Source organism: Bos mutus, chromosome 1, assembly GCF_027580195.1.
Source record: "Bos mutus isolate GX-2022 chromosome 1, NWIPB_WYAK_1.1, whole genome shotgun sequence".
Taxonomy (NCBI): domain Eukaryota; kingdom Metazoa; phylum Chordata; class Mammalia; order Artiodactyla; family Bovidae; genus Bos; species Bos mutus.
In genome coordinates, this window is record NC_091617.1 from 86822948 (window position 1) to 86845355 (window position 22408).

At 38.1% G+C, this 22408-nt stretch overlaps 1 protein-coding gene and 1 long non-coding RNA gene across 6 annotated transcripts in view; one reads left to right on the plus strand and one right to left on the minus strand.

Moving 5' to 3' along the window:
• Positions 1-1506: 1506 nt before the first annotated feature.
• Positions 1507-20531, minus strand: ZNF639 (zinc finger protein 639). 4 transcript variants are annotated; one of them, XM_070372984.1, is made up of 8 exons: positions 20032-20189; positions 19420-19504; positions 16908-16990; positions 16001-16072; positions 12257-12325; positions 11155-11265; positions 8989-9123; positions 1507-8839 (listed from the first exon to the last, which is right to left on the minus strand). In XM_070372984.1, the coding sequence occupies exons 5-8, from the start codon at positions 12312-12314 to the stop codon at positions 7686-7688; spliced, it is 1458 nt and encodes a 485-aa protein (XP_070229085.1). In that variant the 5' UTR covers positions 12315-12325; positions 16001-16072; positions 16908-16990; positions 19420-19504; positions 20032-20189; the 3' UTR covers positions 1507-7685. The 4 variants fall into 4 exon arrangements, with proteins under 4 accessions (XP_070229085.1, XP_070229076.1, XP_070229078.1 ...); XM_070372975.1 differs by lacking the exons at positions 19420-19504; positions 20032-20189 and adding an exon at positions 20250-20531; XM_070372977.1 differs by lacking the exon at positions 19420-19504 and having other exon boundaries at positions 20032-20164.
• Positions 20176-22408, plus strand: part of LOC138988325 (uncharacterized) — a 30343-nt gene continuing 28110 nt past the window's right edge. For both annotated transcript variants that reach the window (XR_011464635.1, XR_011464641.1), the window contains exons 1-2: positions 20176-20313; positions 21564-21733. This is a non-coding gene — a long non-coding RNA (uncharacterized lncRNA). The remainder of the gene's footprint in view (positions 20314-21563; positions 21734-22408) is intronic.

Sequence of the window (22408 nt, forward strand, 5' to 3'; positions counted from 1 at the left end):
GCCTAAATGACTTTAGAGATAACCCTTTACTAAATCTTTCAAGAAAAGATTAATCTCATACAGGTTTTTGCAAAGCATAGAACAAGAGAAAAAAACAGCCCAACTCACTTATAAGACTAGAATAAACTTAATACCACTTATAAGAGGTATAAGTAAAGAAAATCACATGTATGACTATAGAGGCAAATATCCTATATGAAATATTAGCTAACTGAATCCAACATTGTATTAAAATTTTTTTTTCTACAGGTACAGTTTTCCTAGAAATACAAATTCAATATTAGAAAATCAACCAATGAAATTCATATTAGCAGACTTATAGGAGAAAGCCCATGTTTATCTCAATAGCTATAGAAAAAAATCACTGCTAAAGTTTAATCCTACTTACAATAAAAAGTCTTCAAAACTAAGAAAACTGCTAAAGGCTACTTATGAAAACCTACAGAAAATATACTTGACAGGGAGTTTGAGCAGTCTTACACTTAAGGTTAGGAACAAAAAAAGGAATACCTGCTAATGCTACTCCTGCTCTTTATGGTAGTGGGAGAACTGACAAATTCTGTGATAAGAAAAAAAGAGCCATTAGGGACTCACAGACTAGGAATAAAGAAACAAGTATATAATTTATGACAATTATATGATGACTTACATTAAAAATTAAGGACAGACAGCTATTAAAACTAAAAAGATTAAAACCCAAACATTTCTATATGCAAAATCAATATTTCAAAATTCAGAAGCTTTCCTATAAATATGCAGTAACCAATTAGAAAACAAAAGCATGACAAAGCAACCAAAACTAAAGAATCTAGTTATTGACTTAACAAAAACTGCATACAATCTTTATGGAAAATTTTTTAAAGAACATTAAAAGAGACCTAAGTAAATGGAGAAATATACAATGTTTATGAAAGCAAAGATTTAACACTACAATGATGTCAATTCCCTCTAAAATGGTCATAATTATAACGCAATTTCAACAAGACTTTAGATGGAATTTGGAACTAATTCTAAATTTACATGGAAGAAGGAAAGTCCAACAACAGCTAAAAAAAATTCTCAAAAGAAGAGTGAAGAGAATAAATTCACACTACCTGATATTGAGACATACTGTACTGAGCTGCACACTACCTGATATTAAGACATACTATACTGAGCTGAGCTTTCTGTGCTTTATAGCAGTTTCCACTAGCTATTTATTTTACACATGGGATGGGGGTTGGGGAGTGAGATCCAAAAGGGTGGGGATATATGCACACATAGAGCTGACTCATTTGATTGTACAACAGAAACATAACACTGTAAAGCAATCATACTCCAGTTAAAAGAAAGACATACTGGAAAGCTGTAATGTTTTAAGTAACTGTTAAAACATGTGAAACCTGCAGGAACAAACAGGAATATAATGAATACAGACACAAATCTCTATGCCAATTATGCCCATGCGGAGTGATATATGATCAAATTGTTATCATGAATCACTGGGAGAAGAATGCATTATTTAACAAATAGTACTGACGAAATTGGCTCACTTGAATGAACAAAAACTTGAATCATTCTTACACACAGAGAAATTCAGACCTAAACACAAAAGGTACAACCAGAACATTACTAGGAGAAAACGTGGGAAAACAGTTCTGTGACTTTGGGGTTACAGAGGAGTTTGTTAACAAGATTGTAGAAAGCACAAGGTTGTGCTTTCTAACAAGGTGGTAGAAAGCAGAACCTGTAAGGTAAAATGTGATGGATCTATCCACAGTAAACGTAAAGATTTCTGTTCAACAAAAGACATCAGCAATGGATGACAATCTGGAAATCTATTCTTTGCAGTGTATATCATCAACAAAGGACCAATAATTTAAAATTTTAAAGAACTTCTCAAAAGTAACCAGAAAACCCAATAGAAAAGTGGACAAAGGGCAACTCCCTGGTGGTCCAGTGGTTAGGACATTGGGCTTTCACTGCAAAAACAAACAAAAAACAAAGCGTATGCAGAAGCACTTCACGAAATGAGAAACCCAAGTGTCTCATGAACATATTGAGACATTTCTAATCTTGTTAGTAATCAAACAATGCAAATTCAAACAATAGTAACATACTGCTTTATGCCCTTCAGATTTACTAAAATCAATTCACTTTATTGTCTATAAGGATGCAGGGAAACATGATCATCTGATGGGTGTATAAACTTGAGCCAGTCTGGATATTTTGGACATATTTAATCATAAGCATACAAAATATACTTACAGAAAGCCCACATCCCTCCAAGGGATAAAAAAAAAAAATTTCCCAAACACCTTAACACATACAAGAATGTTTATGGTAGCATTATATAGAAAGTGAACAGTTAGAAACACAAAAGGCACTCAGCTTCATATTTAACTGGAGTTCAGAAGAACGGCAGAGAAGAGTTTCCTGCTCTATATGGTAAATGCATATGGCTTGAGAAGAGACATTCGACATTCCATAGTTGTTTAAACAGACTAGTAGTGAAACAAGTTTTTAAGGAGTTGAAAGAAAAACTTGGTAACATTACATCCATTGTCCTTGGTTAGTCATGCAATTTATAGTTAGCTAACAGGGACTAGAAAATAAGGTCTCATGCCATGATCCAGTACTCCCCATTACATTATTTTCTCTCTTCAGTTGTCTGGTATGACATTTCACTGAAAAAATAGGGTGCATTTTCACTTTTTCTTTTTTTTTTTTTTTTTTTTTTCTAAAATTCTTTGAAGAGTGGTAGAGAGTTATAAGTCCTATTTATTATAGCTTAAAAAGCACTCAACTAATATTAGTGAACCATTTTTTGAGCTATAAATAAGAAGTTTAGATAAGGATTTTGTATTCTCAAACTTGTCATCCGTGTTTTACCTATTTTTTCCATGTCGATATATCATTATTTACTTCATGTTTTCCTTTAAACATTTGCTTAAAAAAAAAAAATCAGTTCTGTCCTAAGTAAAAATATTCATGAATGAGATTTGATGTGTTACATCTTACAACATATAATTTAAAACCATAAAATAAAATTATATACTATATACAATTATTTTTATGTAATGTGCTTTATGGGTCTGGATTAGATGCTTTCTGAGGTTCCTTCCAAATTAACATTCTGTCATTCCGTGTTAGTTTTTCTACTTTAGCAATTTAGTTGTTCAATAAAGAATCTAATCAACTATAATCTTATAACCATAAAGAAGTGCTATGAGGGAACTCCCTGGTGGTCCAGTGTTTAGGACTAAGCGCTTTCACTACTGTGGCCTGGGTTCAGTCTCTGGTTGGGGAATTAAGATTCCACAAGTTGTGCAGCACAGCCAGAAAGAAAAGTACCATGATATTCTGCTTCTTAAAAATCTAAAATAGACACATTAAAATTTATAAATTCACTACTTCTGTTAGACAGGAAATTATAAAATATTTACAGGGTGTAGAAGTGAGTGATGAGGTATATGGTATGAAAGGAGTAAGTTATTTTAACAGTTTGGAGAATAGAGAGAAGGAAGAATTAAGACATCCACTCTCCTTGCTAACTGGGAAAATTTTACTCTCTTGAGACTTTCTGAAAACCCAAATGAGGTAAGAAAGGGTTGCAAAGAGAAGGGTAATCAGTCATAGAATATAGCTTGAGCAATATATTTCAGAAACATAAGGTTATAGCAGAGAAGTGATAACCCTAAATAAAATGTGCAAGGTAGGCAAGAAAAAAGAATTCAATACTCTCACATTTCAGCCAGCCAAAATCCAAACATCATGGTAAATGGTCTTTAGGCAGAGAATCAAAAACAAAAACTAACACCCCTCCCCCAAACACAACAAAAAACCACCCATCACCCACCAGAAATGATGCTTCTGTGTTATTTTCATTTGATTCCAATTCCTAATCTTAGCTTACTCTGAAGAATAAGTGCAAAAGTACTATTTCATCTGTAATGTTTTTCAGTAGCAGACACTATCTAGGTATTAAAAACTAGAAAACATGGAGTTTTTATTCAAAATATACTTTTCATTAAAATTTTCAGTTCAATATTTTTAGCAGCAAAAAAAAAAAAAAAAGATTTTCCAGGTCATTATCTGTTGCCTATTTAAAACTCAAAATAAACAACAATAAACTTAACAGTTATGACAACAAAAATTCCTTTAAAAAAAGAATTTAAAGTCATTCTTTTTAAAATATGTGAATAAAACCACTAGATAATACAATATTCCTATTTAGCAATGTGAGAAAATTGTTTCTTTTTACAATAAAGAAATTACTTTTCACAAATGTGATTTATTTTAGGTTCAGGGAGTTACTAGTTTAATATCAAGGTTATTAAACAGGATGAACTTAGTAAGGAAGTCGTGGTGATGCTTTAATGTGGAAACTCTTTGTACAGAAAATTATTTTTCAAATCAGTATAGAGCAAACATCATTAAAATTTTGTTTTTTAAACTTGTAAATTGAGCATGTAATTTCATATAAACATGTAAATTACATGTGACTTTAGGCTTTTTGTATTTATATTTTACACCATAAATGTACAGTTCTTTCTCTTAGATTTGAATGTTGTCTTAAGATATTAATTTATGGAAAGCTAAACCAATATAAAGTATATTTAAAATTCATAAACCCAATGCCATGAATAGAAATTCTAATAGATACTCTGTATCTTCAGTCATCAGAACTGAAAGTTACAAAAGACTGTATCTTCAAAAGTTCATTTTTAATTTACGGGGATAAGACTGTTAATTGTAGTGTAAAACTGACTAACCAAATTTGCTTCTCTGTTGGGATTTACAGTTAATCATTAACTATTTATTTTCAGTTAAGTAAGTAGTATTGATTATTTTAAGTCAACCTGCTTCCCAGGAGGATTGTGGCTCGTTGATTTTTATTAGCTTTTTCAAATTTATGTCATTTATAGTGCTTTTAAGTCATCAGAATTCCATTAAAAATTTATCACAGTAGTTTGGGGGATGTATTAACCTGCTTGTAAAAGGTAGTAAGACTGAGAAAACAAGCTAAGATAAACTGTAAAGTGCCAGGAATTAATTCAATGCTTTGAAAATCAGATTTAAAAATTAGGAATATTGTTAGCTTACTAGGGGAAAAAAGCCCCAGAAACCCGTATATGCTACACCTGCGAATAATTCAGCAATCACCTAACAAGCTGCGGACCCTGTGAAAAGAAGAAACTGGTTAGTATGTGATGATAAATATTCAGAGGAACCTAAGAAAGGCAATTTAAAATGTGAAAACTGGCAGATTTACAAGCAGGAAGAGAGGCTTTTGAATACCACCCAACTATTTTCAAATAACACTCATTTCAAGGTGAAGATGAAAGGAAAAAAACAAAAGATCCATCATGACTGTTCCCTGCTGTCAATAATTCTATTGTGTATTCCGTTATGTATTCTCAAATCACAAGAGTACAGTGGAAATACGTCTTTGAGTAGAAAAAATCCAGAAGCAGTTAGAAAATTTTCTTTTTAGGTAAGTTTGTTTTTCCAAAAAAGTTCATTAAACTAAAAACATAACTTGCTACTGCAGCAATTTAATGGTCACTCATAGGTTTATTTGAAGGCTGAGTCAATGCAAAAAGATTTTATTGGACAAACTGGAAGTAAAATGTGGCCTCAAGCTGCAGATTCATCAAAAAAGCACCAAATTATATGGTTCTAAAACTTGGATTTAATGCCTTGAGTTGTTCCATTACAATCTCTAATTTGATTACTAATGCCTGATCAAAAATGTAATGCTATAAGATACACAATTAGAAAATAAAAACAAACCAAGTCATTACTTAAGGTTTGTTTTCTGAAAATCAATTCCTGAAGCTGAATGGATATTGAAAAAGTATAAAAACCGAATTACCAAGAAGCCAATTCTTGGCTAGGATAGGTAGTCATGAAAAATATCCCAAGGACAAAGCTCAGATTTTTATAACATGGTGTAATGGAAACATCACTAGACTGGAATAACTTGGATTCCACTCCTGTCTGCTCTAACTGGTTTTGTGACCTCGGCCTAATAATAACCTGTTTCTATAAGAAACATAGAAAACAAAAGGGTGTAGATCAGATGGCTTCTAAGGTTTTCTTCCAATTTAATTACAATTTTAAGTCTTGTAAGAAATGTTTTTATCAGACAGCCCTACCTGGAATGTTATAATCAGATGGAATGGTAATTTCTAGGAATACAAGTATGCATATATGACAAAAGGGTGGAAATAAAAATGGTTTTGAAAAACTTATTGCTGTCACTATTTACAAAACAGAATAAACTCCAATGGGTCCTATGAGAAAACCATAGGTCATAAACCAGTCTTTTCAACTATATTAATATTCCTGAGTGACAAATAGTTTGCTAGCAGCAATGTTTATTATATTTGAGGCCAATGATGCACAAAATACCATTTTCTTGATAGTACTTAAGAAGCTGTTACTGAATTGTGGTGGTTGTGTCTCCCTCAGTCTCCCCAGTTCATATGTTGAAGTAATGGAATATGACCTTATTTGGGGATAGTGTCTTTATTAGGTTAAAATGAGCTTGGCAAGGTAGGCCTTAATCCAATGACTGCTTGGTTCCTTGTAAAAAGGAGACAGACTTGGACACAGGGAGACCATGTGAACGTGAAGATGACCATATATAAGTCAAGGAGAGTAGCCGAGAACAGATTCTTCCTTTATGGAACCAACTATGCTAACATTTCAATTTTGAATTTCTAGCCTCTACAACTGTGAGACAATAAACTTCTACTTTTTAAGCCACTCAGTTTGTGATAATTTGTTATGGCAGCCACAGAAAATACAGATGCTAAGATTGATTTACCATTATCAAAAGTAATTTATACTTTCTCATAACAGCAACCCCAACCTCTCATACCTTCCTATTTCTAATACTTCAGTGGGTTTTCTCAGAAAACAAATGATTTGGTATCAGAAGTTCAGGCATGACTTTGCAATTGCGTAACTGAAAATGAAATATGAACAGATTATAAATGACCTACTTCATTTATAAATGAGTTATGAAATGTCCTTTATCGTTTAACCCCTTTATCAGTTCCTCCCCATCTAAGATTATTTAGCACATGGATAGGGGCTAAAATAAGGATTACAAAAAAAAAAAAGATTGCCAAGAAAATCACATCTTTCCCTCTTACCGTAACACGGGGCTCCTAGTGTCACTGAAAGACTCACACAGATGGAGAGTCCACTGTCTTGGGGATAGGAACTACTGGGGAATGCAAAACCAGGGTCTGGATCTTGTTAACGGGATTATCAGTGGACTTAACTGTGCATTATGCAGCACTTTAGCTCTGGAAGTGCAGTACTTTAATGACTTCATCCATGAAAGATTGATCTTGTTTTGAGTTTAAAGAAGAAAAAGTCTGTAACACCTGTATTTATGGAAGGAAAACTGTAGTTTCTTTAGTGTATGTTCCCTATCAACAAAATCAGAGCACATGCAAGAAACACGATGACAGTCACCCAAAGTGGTTAAAACTACGAATGCATTGAAAATACCACATTTAGGATACAACTATATACTGAAAAGGCAGCAATGCCAAGAAAATGGGCAATTAAAAAGATCTTGTTAAAGACAATTCTCACAAGGTGTGTTTAAAATCATCCATTTTAACATTTTCAAAATAGTTGAATTTATTATTTCATATCAACATTATGGAAGTTAAAGAGAATAATCAAGTTGTTTCATGGACTGGAAGGTGACTTATTAATTCCCTTTCATTTCCAAACCTCATCAGGCAGTCACTACATTTATGAGGTAAATCAGCTGAATGCTTGAAATCTAGATGAATTTTAAGATCTTCAATCTGTCCTGTTGAATATTCACAGTATTGACATAAATAAATCCCTTCAGATAAATGTGAATTTAAATGTTTGCAATATTCTAGCATACTTGAGAAGCCTTTCCCACAGTCATCACAAACATGAGGAAAAATTTTAGTATGTTCAATAGCAACATGTCTGTTAACATTTGTATGAAGTCTACTCCGAAACCCACATACTTGACAAACAAAGAAGTTTTTACATTTGTCAAATGTGATTTTGCTTAAGAGGCTATACTGTCCATGTTCTCCATTGTTATACTTATCACTTAACTCTATTAATTTACATGCATGCTCATTTACCACATGGCTATGCAAGTCTTCTGGATCATTCGTTTCATGTTCACAGAACTGACACAAGTACTGTTCATCGCAGCTGTGCTCCTGGAAATGCAGGTAGAGTTCACTGCTTGAGGAGAACTGAACGTCACACTGCTCACACCAATAAAGGTGATCACTAAAATGGGTGTCTGCAATGTGCTGGCTGAGGTTCTCAAAAATTACAGTCTTATAATCACAGTATTTACATATGTAGGGGTCCTCTTCATGGAGTTTGGCATGTTCGATCAGAAGCATGTTGGTAGAGAAACTCTCTTTGCATACTCGACACACGTTTGAATCAGTACGCTTGTGCTTCAAGATCATATGCTGCTTTAAATCAGAAAAATATTTGCTGTTGAACTCACAAAGTTCACATTTATAGAGGCCACTGCTATTAGCTCTCAGTAAAGGCCATTTCTGCTGGGCAGTCACATTCAAAGCTTGGCTCTTGTCAACAATTTTGCAAAGTTTAGCTGGTGGCTCTTCATCAGTTTGGTCTTGGAGACTCTCAGAGGAATTGTTTTCTGTCTCTATATCATAGTCTTCAGAAATTGCATGCACTTCTGCGGCAATTGGAACATCTTCAGCAGTGTGAACTTCTATGGGGCTCTCCTCTTGGGTTTGCTGGTGGACTGATTCAGGGGAGTCACAGTCTTCATCACAAATTTCAATATCAGCAGATTTTTCTGAAAAACAAAGCAAGACTATTATTATTACTAAATAAGACCTATTATTTACTATTATTAAATAGTAATTGGCAAAAAGAAATGTATTTTACTTTTTATTTTTTTCGCTGAACTATACAAAATGTGCAGATGCAATTAGTTTCTCTTACCTGTAGGAAAGGCAGCATGGTCTAGAATTCTAAGTACAGGACTGGGAACCAAGTAGTTTTGATTTCTGTTTCTGGCTTTGATTCCATCTGCAAATTTTGGCAATTCATTTGATGTCTCTGTATCAGAATCATCATCTGTAAAAAAAAGAATTTGGAAAAATACTTATTATTTATATCAAAACATTAAACATTACATAGACAAACTGAAATGCCAGTCACTAGAGAAAACTGGGCTTCAATATCATGTCTTTTTTAAAAAGACTTTATTTCTCAGAAGTTTCAAATTTACAAAAAATAAGAAGGTAATACAGAGAATTCCCACATATACTGCATTCAGTTTCTCCATTAACATCTTACATTGTTTGTTATAACAATGACCAAATGCTGGTAAGCTATCATTAACTAAAGTCCATACTTCATCCAGATTTTCTTAGTCTTTATCTAATATCCTTTTTCTGTTCCAAGGTCCCATCTAGGATACATAACATTTATTTGTCATATCTCTAGGCTACTGCTAGCTGTGGCAGTTTCTCAGACTTCCCTTGCTTTTGATGACCATGACAATCCTAAGGAGACTGGTCAGGTATTTTGCGGGATGCCTCATCAATTAACTTTGCTTTTTCATCATTAGACTGGGATGGCTCAGGCGGTAAAGCGTCTGCCCGAAATGCAGGAAATCCGGGTTCGATCCTTGGGTTGGGAAGATCCCCTGGAGAAGGAAATGGCAACCCACTCCAGTACTCTTGCCTAGAAAATTCCATGGATGGAGGAGCCTGGTGGGCCACAGTCCATGGGTTCGCAAAGAGTTGGACACGACTGAGCGACTTCCCTTTCCCTTATGGATTATTTGAAGGTAAACACAGAGGCAAACTGCCTTGTTTTAAAAATCACATCATATAGAGAGTAGAAACTATTAACATTATTATGACTGCTGACATTGAACTTGATAACCTGGGGCTTTATCAGGTTTCTCCACTGTAAAGTCACTCTTTTACTTTCCATACTCTACACTTTGGAATTAAGTTACTGAGCACAGTCCAAAACTTAAGGAGTGGACAGTTATGCTTCACCTCCTTGAGGGAGCATTAGCTATGTAAATAATCTGGAGTTCTTCTGTACAGATTTGTTTATTCTCCCTTATTTATTTATTCTATCATTTATTTATACCAGTATGGACTCATGGATATTTATTTTATACTTTGGGTTATAGTTCAATTTCTCCCCCTCTCATACTGTTTTAGCTTTGGCTACTGGGAGCTCTTTAGTTGGCTCCTTATGCTCCTTTGGCATACTTGTATTGAATGACTCTATATGTTAAGTACTTTCTTATTTTCTCGCACAACAAAATGCTCCAGGCTCATCTTTTAGGTTTCCTGCTCCAGAATTAGAATCAGCCATTTCTCCAAGAAGCCCTCGTTCTTCTTATTGGAAAATGGTATTAGAAACCAAGATCAGGGCACTAGATGTGCTCATTGCTACTGGGATGTCATTTCTGTTAGACTCTCAGTTAACAGAGCAAAAAATATGTGCATGTGTACTACTACAAATATACTGACATCCCGTAAATGTTTCTGTATGTAACTGTTTGTGTCTATATTAAGCCAAATATGAGTTCATACTGATGTCTCTGACTGAATGTTGTTTAAATGACCACATCCTTCACCTTGTGTTCTTTCCTTCCATTAGCCCTCCAAACTGAAATGTACAGCTGAACAGAAGAACTGTGTGTAACACTGTTCTTTTTGTGTGTTTTGTTTTTTTTTGCTACTCTACACAGCACTTAGGATCTTAGTTCTCTAACCAGGGATTAAGCCTGCACCCCCTGCAGTGGAAGAAAGGCGTCTTAACCACTGGACCATCAGGGAACTCCCTGAAATACCACTGTTCTTAACTTTTCATCATAAATACTCAAAACTCTGGGTCACTCCTGCTTCGCCACCAATTCCTAGCTGACTAAAACTGATAGAGGAGGATGTGTTTTTGATGTATATGCTTGAAATAATGTTAAAGATTAAAATTCACTTACCCAAAAGTCTCTTGTTTTCTTAAAACAAGTTTAGATACTTGCTCATTTTGAAATCATCACTTTTACTCACATTTTCAAAAAGGAAATGAAAAATTATAAAAGCAATTTGAATGAAAATATTTTGGAAAATTTAAATATACCTTTGTTGTCAAAATATTTTAAGTCTGGTTGTCTCATAGAACAAACACTGTAACAATGATCAGAAAAAATTCCATTGAATCCATCTGCAATTCTGCTTATTCCAGAGGAATCTGAACATAAAACAAAATTTAAGAATTTTCAAGCACACGGAACACATAAACATCTACTGACAGCCATCTCTTTATCCAACATAAAGAAATTTTCATAGTATTGGTAATAAAGTGTTACTATTTCCCTCAATTCTGAAGGCTTTCATAATTCAGATATTGACTTTGAGCTTTGAAAGAACCATAAATTATACAATTTAAAATATAATACTTTGAAACACACTAAGATACAATTCCCATGGTCAAGAGTCCCACAAAATATGAATATGCAATAAATGTGTTAATTGCAAAAGACACTGAATTAACTACCAAGCAGATCTGCCATGTACTGCAGAGAAAGCATAATACACAGAGGAAGGTCTGAGGACCAGTTAGAGCTTCTGAAGACAGTCATTTCAACTCTTGCCTCGGAAGGGCCAGTTAGGTAGACCAGGTTTAATTTCCTCAGATATGAAAAACAAGTAGGCTGGGTTGGTTAACAGGTATACCTGAGACTGCCCCAAGTATACATGTGCATAGCATATAGGTCAAGACCTCTTATTTGCCAAGATAGTAGAGCCAATCTCAAAGAAAAGATCTAAAATTATGCAATCAAAATGAAACTTAAAACATTTCTGAAAATAATGTACAGGATAGTTTTTTTTCAATGATGCAAAATAGCTTTGATCAAAGTTATTATTAAGACTTAAGCACAAGCTTGGGAAACACAGACAAATTTCAATTATGCTATGTAAGTATGTAACTTGGATATCTAATCTTAAATATCTATAAACTATGAGGATTAAAATAAATGTTTGTGAAATTTTTATGTATGCCTAGTACACAGCAGACATTGAGAAATATATTTTCAGAGAATTTACTTAGGTTCCTCTTATGCACAAGTTGACCCAGATATTTAACTCTAATCAGATCATTTATGAGAAAATGGATGGAAACACAATTGCATGGGAATTAAACATTGCCTAACTTTTAAATATTTTAATCGTACACTGACCTGAATAACGAGAAGGATGTAAAGTCTTCCTTTTTCTTTTTTTAGGATATTCATTCATATCTTTTTAATCTAAAAGATGGAAAAATTTAACAAATACATCACAGTAACAAGTGTTAATATTGTTATGTAAATTTATTCTAATAAAAAAATTGGCTGGCGATAGGAAATGTGTGCATCACATAAAAATTGACTTCATGAGTGAAATGTTAAACAATCTTGCTTATATTTTGGATTTACTTTTCTGATCAAGTTTAAAGGCAGGACACTGAGATCTGTTTTCTTTCTCCCTGAGGTTGAGAACTTTTCAAATGTTGATGTAATTGTGAAAATTGAATAATTACATAAGCCTAATGCTTATCTTTTATAAAAGAAAAATGGTACCTATGGCACCAAATTAAGAGTTTTATAGGTATATTTCTTACAGTTGGGAATATTTTGACAGTTTTGAAGCCACAGTTCAGTTCAGTTCAGTCGCTCAGTCTTGTTTGACTCTTTTGCAACGCCATGAACTGCAGCACGCCAGGCCTCCCTGTCCATCACCAACTCCCGGAGTCCACCCAAACCCATGTCCATTGAGTCGGTAATGCCATCCAACCATCTCATCCTCTGTCGTCCCCTTCTCCTCCTGTCCTCAATCTTTCCCAGCATCAGGGTCTTTTCAAATGAGTCAGCTCTTCGCATCAGGTGGCCAAAGTACTGGAGTTTCAGCTTCAACATCAGTCCTGCCAATGAACAGCCAGGACTGATCTCCTATAGGATGGACTGGTTGGATCTCCTTGAAGTCCATGGGACTCTCAAGAGTCTTCTCCAACACCACAGTTCAAAAGCATCAATTCTTTGGCACTCAGCTCTCTTTATAGTCCAACTCTCACATCCATACATGACCACTGGAAAAACCATAGCCTTGACTAGACGGACCTTTGTTGACACAATAATGTCTCTGCTTTTTAATACGCTGTCTAGGTTGGTCGTAACTTTCCTTCCAAGGAGTAAATGTCTTTTAATTTCATGGCTGCAATCACCATCTGCAGTGATTTTGGAGCCCAGAAAAATAAAGTCAGCCACTGTTTCCCCATCTATTTGCCATGAAATGATGGGACCGGATGCCATGATCTTAGATTTCTGAATATTGAGCTCTAAGTCAACGTTTTCACTCTCCACTTTCACTTTCATCAAGAGGCTCTTTAGTTCCTCTTCACTTTCTGCCATAAGGGTGGTGTCATCTGCATATCTGAGGTTATTGATATTTCTCCCGGCAATCTTGATTCCAGCTTGTGCTTCCTCCAGCCCAGTGTTTCTCATGATGTACTCTGCATAGAAGTTAAATAAGCAGGGTGACAGTATACAGCCTTGACGTACTCCTTTGCCTATTTGGAACCAGTCTGTTGTTCCATGTCCAGTTCTAACCGTTGCTTTCTGACCTGCATATAGGTTTCTCAAGAGGCAGGTCAGGTGGTCTGGTATTTCCATCTTTTGAAGAATTGTCCACAGTTTATTGTGATCCACACAGTCAAAGGCTTTGGCATAGTCAATAAAGCAGAAATACATGTTTTTCTGGAACTCTCTTGCTTTTTCCATGATCCAGTAATGTTGGCAATTTGATCTCTGGTTCCTCTGCCTTTTCTAAAACCAGCTTGAACACCTGGAAGTTCACAGTTCACATATAGCTGAAACTTGGCTAGGAGAATTTTGATCATTACTTTACTAGCTAGTGTGTGAGATGAGTGCAACTATGTGGTAGTTTGAGCATTCTTTGGCATTGCCTTTCTTTGGGATTGGAATGAAAACTGACCTTTTCCAATCCTGTGGCCACTGCTGAGTTTTCTAAATTTCCTGGCATATTGAGTGCAGCACTTTCACAGCATCATCTTTTAGGATTTGAAATAGCTCAACTGGAATTCCATCACTTCCACTAGCTTTGTTCATAGTGATGCTTTCTAAGGCCCACTTGACCTCACATTCCAGGATGTCTGGCTCTAGGTGAGTAATCACATCATTGTGATTATCTGGGTTGTGAAGATCTTTTTTGTACAGTTCTTCTGTGTATTCTTGCCACCTCTTCTTAATATCTTCTGCTTCTATTATGTCCCTACCATTTCTGTCCTTTATTGAGCCCATCTCTGAATGAAATATTCCCTTGGTATCTCTGATATTCTTGAAGAGATCGCTAGTCTTTCCCATTCTATTGTTTTCCTCTATTTCTTTGCACTGATCACTGAGGAAGGCTTTCTTCTCTCTCCTTGCTATTCTTTGGAACTCTGCATTCAAATGGGTATATCTTTCCTTTTCTCCTTTGCTTTTAGCTTCCCTTCTATTCACAGCTATTTGTAAGGCATCCTCAGACAGCCATTTTGCTTTTTTGCATTTCTTTTTCTTGGGGATGGTCTTGGTTCCTGTCTCCTGTAAAATGCCATGAACCTCCATCCATAGTTCATCAGGCACTCTGTCTGTCAGATCAAGTCCCTTAAATCTATTTTTCACTTCCATTGTATAATCATAAGGGATTTGACTTAGGTCATACCTGAATGGTCTAGTGGTTTTCTCCACTTTCTTTAATTTAAGTCTGAATTTGGCAAGAAGGAGCTCATGATCTGAGCCACAGTCAGCTCCTGGTCTTATTTTTGCTGACTAGTATAGAGCTTCTCCATCTTTGGCTGCAAAGAATATAATCAATCTGATTTCAGTGTTGACCATCTGGTGATGTCCATGTGTAGAGTTTTCTCTTGTGTTGTTGGAAGAGAGTGTTTGCTATGACCAGTGCATTCTCTTGGCAGAACTCCATTAGCCTTTGCCCTGCTTCATTCCATACTCCAAGGCAAAATTTGCCTGTTACTCCAGGTATTTCTTGATTTCCTACTTTTGCATTCCAGTCCCCTATACTGAAAAGGACATCTTTTTTGGGTGTTAGTTCTAAAAGGTTTTGTAGGTCTTCACAGAAGCATTCAGCTTCTTCAACATTACTGATCGGGGCATAGACTTGAATTACCGTGATATTGAATGGTTTGCCTTGGAAACGAACAGAGATCATTCTGTCATTTTTGAGATTGCATCCAAGTACTGCATTTTGGACTCTGCTGTTGACCATGATGGCTACTCCATTCCTTCTAAGGGATTCCTGCCCACAGTAGTAGATATAATGGTCATCTGAGTTAAATTCTCCCATTCCAGTCCACCTTAGTTCACCGATTCCTAAAATGTCGACATTCACTCTTGCCATCTCCTGTTTGACCACTTCCAATTTGCCTTGATTCGTGGACCTGACATTCCAGGTTCCTATGCAATATTGCTCTTTACAGCATCAAACCTTGCTTCTATCAGCAGTCCCATCCACAACTGGGTGTTGTTTTTGCTTTGGCTGCATCCCTTCATTCTTTCTGGAGTTACTTCTCCACTGATCACCAGTAGCATATTCGGCACCTACCAACTTGGGGAGTTCATCTTTCAGTGTCCTATCTTTTTGTCTTTTCATGCTGTTCATGGGGTTCTCAAGGCAAGAATACTGAAGCCACACACTCCCTTAAAAAAAATACTGTCACAAATTTATATTAATCCTCTGGCTTCAGAGGGGGGGAAAAGTCACCCTCATCATTCAGAGGCTCAGAATACAATTTTCAAGAAAAAATCCTTTGCTTACTCATGAGGTCACACTCAACATTCTATTGAGAACAAAAGAGATGTGGCAGCTATTGAATAAATATCCATAGACTGTTATAAAATTGACTAGTTTTACCATATCCCACTTACTTGGTGTAATTCTTAATACTGGAGTGAGGAAAACTGAATTACAGGGAAGTTTTCACAGATGGTGAAATATGTCTGTAGGAAAAATAGGACAAAAGTCTTATGAGCAAAAATGTAGTTCATTTCTGAGACTCAAGGTACCAGATGTTAGTTAACTGGAAAGCTATACAGAATTAACTCAAGTACAATATTCTTTTAAATACATACTCTATTAAGTACTAAAACTTTTATAAATTGATAAATACGTGACTATATGTAAATATGTGTCATATTTCTTTCAAGTGAATTTACCTTCTAAAGCTATCTTAACACCAAAAAAGGAACATAAATAAATACACAGGAATATAAATCTCATTAATTTATTTGTGTGTGCTCAGTTGAGTCCAATGTCTTTAAACCCCATGAACTGTAGCCTGCCAGGCTCCTCTGTCCATGGGATTCTCCAGGCAAGAATACTGGAGTGGACTGCAGTTTCCTACTCCAGGGGATCTTCCCCACCCAGGGACTGAATCTCCTTCTCCTTCTCTTTCATTATTCAGTCACAATGAAAACCAATACAATCAAAGCTGACAAATTAGTACAGGCTTTTTTTTATCTCTTTTTTTGGCTGCACTGGGGTAGCTTGTGGGATCGTAATTCTCTGACCAAGGTTAGAACACGTGCCCCCTGCTGTGGAAGCACGGAGTTCTAATCACTGGACCACCAGGGAATTCCCAAATTACAGATTTTAAACTGTTTAAATCCTCCTTATAGATTGTTAATAGAAGAATAATAATGATCATTTTTTGGGCACCAACTATGTACCAGGCTGTGAACATACTTTATTATTTAAACCTATGATTAGAAAAATCTATAACATGCTCTCCAAATCACTATTATCTACCCTTTGTTACTGATAAAGAGAGCTTACCAGGTGGCTCAGTGGTAAAGAATCTGCTTGCACTGTAGAAGATGCAGGAGATACAGGTTGGGACCCTGGGTCAGGAAGATCCCCTGGAAAAAGAAATGGCAACACACTTCAGTATTCTTACCTGGAAAATCCCATGGACAAAGGAACCATCGCAGAGTTTGACACAACATAATGGCTATACAACAATTGATAAGGAAATTGAGGCATAAACTTAAGTCAGGGGAATAGTAAATAAGTGACAGGGTTGAACAGAGATCTAACTTGAACATAAGATTTTCAAGTCTATGCTTTTAATCTCTTTTATTTATAGAAATAGGGAGATAAATTAATCAGTCCAACTGAAGTAGTAGTGTTAGAATCAGAACTCTTTCCTCCATTTCAGATTAGTGTTCTTTCTACTATAGCAGTGGGAAAATAAGGAATGTCAGAGAAAAAACGCATTGTAAAGTTTTTCTGTGAACTTATAAGCTTCTTTTCTTATCACCACGGTGATACAGGTACACAGCAGGTAGAACTTGGCATCGTTGGAACTTGAGGTGCACATACTACTTTTGCTGCTTTATTAAGTGCTGGGTATATCAATACTGGGCTTCCTAGGAAGAAGTGGTAAAGAAACCGCCTCCCAATGCAGGAGACTCAGGTTTGATCCCTGGGTTGGGAAGAGCCTCTGAAGAAGGAAACAGCTACCCACTCCAGAATTCCTGCCTGGGAAATACCGTGGACAGAGGAGAATGGTGGGAAATACACAGCTCATGGGGTCACAAGAGTTGGACACAACTTACCTACTAAACAGTAACAAATCATCAGCACTATACATAATGTAATCATACACTTAAAGTGCTGCTGAATTTACTGCGAATTTTCTTTATTTGATTTTTCACAACAATCCTGTGAGGTAGATAGAAGGGCTACTATCAAATCTACTCCAATTTTACTGAGGAAACAAATTCATTGAAGGTGAAGTCAACTAAGTAGAAGAGCCAGCAATGAAACAGTGTGTCTTCTGACTTCTGGGTTTACAATTGTGTGATTAAATCTTCATTTCTAATCACTGTCACCAGCAAGTTACATCTTGCTCCCAGTCCTTAGTCAGCCACCAACTGGGAGGAGGGTGAGGGAATCACTCAAAGAAACTGACAACCATGATATTTGCAGAAATGATGTCAACATGTATAATGCCTCATCTAACAATGCAAATTAGCATTCCCTGAACTCACCCCATCAAGTGTATTAAAAAAAAAAATCAGCTGTTTTCATATTTATGTAATAAACTAAAATCTTAAGACTTATTTCTAATACTTCTTTTGTACAGAATTTATACAGCTGAAAGCTTTATGCTTCATGTTCTAAATGTTTTACACATATCAGACAGAACACTGAAAACTGTCAGCCAAGCATTTCAAACACTTCAAACTCTTTCAAAGAAGCAAGGAAACCAAGAATGGCATTAGAATTAATGTTGCAAGCTGGCTTGGATTCAGACTGTCAGGTGAAAAGAACAGGATTACCTTGATCAGGAAATGTTTGAGTCCTACCTAGGGCTGAACAATATCCAAAAGTTTACAGGGCCTCCTTTAAGCAAGATGGTAAAATGCCCACTCAAGACCAAAAATGCTAACCACCCTTCATTTCAGCAAATGCTTTTATGTGCCTTTTGTGTGTATAACTGCCCTCATGAACTCTGGCTTTTTACCTAAGGATGTCATAAACACATTTGCTCACTAGTCCTCCTCTTTTAATGGGAAGATTCTGAACATGCAATTTTTCACTCCTCTTCCTCACTTAAAAAAACTACAGATAAAATTAATATATGTCACTGTAGTAAACTCAGAAGAAAAAATAATTAAATCACTTAGAATCTATTCATCCAGAAAAAAACACTGTTAATATGTTCTCCCCTGGTAGCTCAGTGGTAAAGAATCTGCCTGCAATAAAGGAGACACAAGAGAAACGGGTTGGAAAGATCCCCTGGAGAAGGAAATGGCAACCCACTCTGGTACTCTTGCCTGGGAAATTCCATGGACAGAGGAGCCTGGTGGGCTACAGGCTATGGGGTTGCAAAAGAGCTGTACAAGGCTTAGCGACTTAACATTTTAAAGTATAGACATGTAGACATTATCTCATGCTAAGGGATTCATACATACTTTCAATTTACAAAAAGCTAACCATGCCATCCAAAACACTCATTAAAAAAAAAAAAGCAACTTAGAAGACATTTGTCATCATCTTTCCAACTGTCATTTTTTCAACAATAAGAACGTCTAAGTACAAACCACAATACAGATTGGCAGACTCTTTTCGGCAGTCAGCACTTGTATCGGACGTCAACCTTTTTAAGACCTTTCATGCAGTGTAAATATATATGACAAGCATTTACAATAAAAAGCTGGTTTTATACTACAGAGTTTTAGAAGCATGTTCTTCCCCAGCCTCATTTTGAAACAAGTATATGTCTTTTGAAAGACATGAAAACACAGAAATGCTGCAGGAGGAAACTTGAACTAGAACCCACCACACGTCCCATTTAGTGTCAGTCTTTGCTTTATCACTTTGCTTAGAGATAAACTGCCTCAAATCACTCTTGTCCCTAGGTTGTACTGAAAAACAAAACCAAAATGGTTAGAAGTACCCTAATAAGTGCCTTAGACTATATGGCTAGGGACTTAAGAGCCTGAAGGTTGCGACTCCCGGCGCGGGCAAAGGATGCGCCGCCGGAGGGTCACCACGCCAGCCGGCAGGGCCTGAGGGCCAGCGTGGCACGGATGGGGGCCCGGGGCCCAGAGAGGCCGCGCAGGAGCCACCGGGACCCGGCTTCTCCACCGCGCGCCACGTACTGGCCCCATCCGGGCCCGGCGACTAGCCAGGAGTCCCAAGTCCCGACCCCAAAGGCACCATTCGGAAAAAAAAGCAGCGGGGGACCGAGGCCAGCCGGGGCCGAGATGCCCTCAGCAAGGGGTGGAACAGCCTTCGGGATGGGGGAGGGGCGCGCCATCCCGCCAGAAAACGAAGGCAGGGTTTCAGTTTTAAAGGCGCCATCCGGTCTTCCCTGCCCTCTCCCGCAGGAAGCTGCGCCCCCGGCCCTTGCAGCAGTCCGGGGCCCGGGCCGCTCCGCCCTCACACTCACCAGTCCCCGGGGCCCGCCCGGCCAGCCCAGGCGGCGGCCGAGACGCCCGAGCGCGGGCGGAGGGGTAGCGCAGCCCTGCCTGCAGGCGCTCGGCGGCAGGCGGCGCCGCTCTGGCCCTGGAGCTCCCCGGCGCTGCGCCGGGCGGGCCCCACTCCCTCCCCGCGCGCCCTACGCCCAGCCTGCGAGGCCCCCGGCCCAGGCTCCGCGGCCGCACTCACCGCCGCGCTCCGCGCCTGCGCCGCACGCCTCAGGGGCCCGCCGAGAGGGCGGGGAGGTGACGAGGTGAGAGTCGGGGCCGGGGAGCGAGCGGCGTGGCCTCGCCTCGCTCCCGGGCTAGGAGGGACCACCGGCCTCCAGCCCCGGGGGTGGCCCGGCGGCCCGCGCCCCCTGCAGGCACCTCCGCGCCTTCGCGGGTGCCTTCCGGGAGGGGTACGGCGCGTCCCGGAAAGAGCGGGTGATTCCACCCTCTAGAATTACTCCTAGCGAGGCTGCCGAGGGAACTCCCTCCACCACCACCGCCCTGCTCTCCCTCCCGCCCAGAGGAAGTGGGGGGAGCAGCAACGCGCGCCAGACGCCCTTTTCCCACCAAGTTCCTCCACGGGGACAGGCGAGAATGGTCTTGGTCGGGTTAGGCAAGGCATGTGGCATTTCAAACCGCAAAGAGTGGAATGCCGCCTGTTGGGGACGAAAAGGGCAGCCGTCCGCAATGCAGGAGGGGAAATTTAAAAGATCGCGGATCATTCTTAGTCTTTATCCTAATTCCCTGCCTCAAAAAATGTTGGTGGAATGAATGTGACATGATGGCGGATTGGATTAGATGATTTCACTTTTTCTGACCTTGAGTTTCTAGGAGCAGATGTAGAGAGGATAGCGACTGAACTGAACTGAACTGACTGAAGTAAACTTGGAAACGGGGTGTGATCACACGTTTAATATTTTTGACAAAGAGTTAAGGTTGTTAGTCCAAATTTACAAATTAGTAAAGTGAGCTTGTGAGGGTGTAGAGGCTAGGTTTTATTCATTAATGATTGTTAAGTGGATGATGCGGCCCTTCTGGATTATCATGTGCCCAAGGTCACTAGTAGGACTGCAATACGTGTTTTTTTCTTTCATCGTGTGTGTGCTTTTCTTGGTTATCACATACTAACCAATCAACCACCAGATAGTAATAATCATAGACCTTAATTGGACCCCATCAGCTAACTCCCAGGAGATAAAATCATATTTGAAAGAGACACTAGTGTGTGAGACAATTTTTACAATCTCATACCGTTTACGTGTGTGCTCAGCTCAAATAAATATTTACGAATGCTGACATGGCCTGAATAAAGTACGAAGAGGTTTAGAGGCACATTTTAATCCTAGTATAGTTAGTTATGGCACGGAATAGGGAATTGACACAGGTTTCTGGAATTTGTAAAGAACAGAGTTTCATTCCCGCCTCTCCTGGAGGGTTGTTTCTTGACCAGATACTGTGGGGGCCACAAGGGGGTGGTATGGAACCACTTTTAAGGCCCCTTCTCTGCCTGCAGAGATGAAAACCAGGCGAAGGTCCTGGGTAAGAGGAGGTGGTTTTGCCCGCCAACGCCTTGGTTCCGCTAGCGTCGTGCTCTGGCCTCGAGAGCCTTTCGCGCTGGCAGCAGCTGGACATCAGCTCACTGTTGGCTAAGCCGACTCTTCTGAGAACAAGCTCATAGAAAAGGTACACCTCAACTAAATGTGGACTTTATTTCTTTCACCTCTTCTCTGCCTGGGACAGTAGTGTAATGAATCTATCTTTGATTTGGAGTATGTTTCTTTATTGACTTAAGAGATATTAACCTGTTTTCTATTGGTTTGTGAATAATAAGATAATTCCCACAGTGAGCCTCTGTTAAATAAATTACTGGCAAAGAGTCTCACGCTCTGAGCATAATTTGCCAAAAACCTGAGCACTTTATTTTTTGTAAACTTGAATATTTTCTCATATGATTCCTGGCCATTTTTATTTCTTTTGTGAATGATCAGTTTATGTCCTTTGTCCATTTTTCTAAGTTTGTCTTTTTTTTTTTTAAATTTTATTTTATTTTATTTTTAACTTTACAATATTGTATTGGTTTTGCCATATATCAACATGAATCCGCCACAGGTATACACGTGTCCCGCATCCTGAACCCTCCTCCCTCCTCCCTCCCTGTACCATCCCTCTGGGTCGTCCCAGTGTACCAGCCCCTAGCATCCAGTATCGTGCATCGAACCTGGAGTGGCGACTTGTTTCATATATGATATTATACATGTTTCAATGCCATTCTCCCAAATCATCCCACCCTCTCCCTCTCCCACAGAGTCCAAAAGACTGTTCTGTACATCAGTGTCTCTTTTGCTGTCTTGTATACAG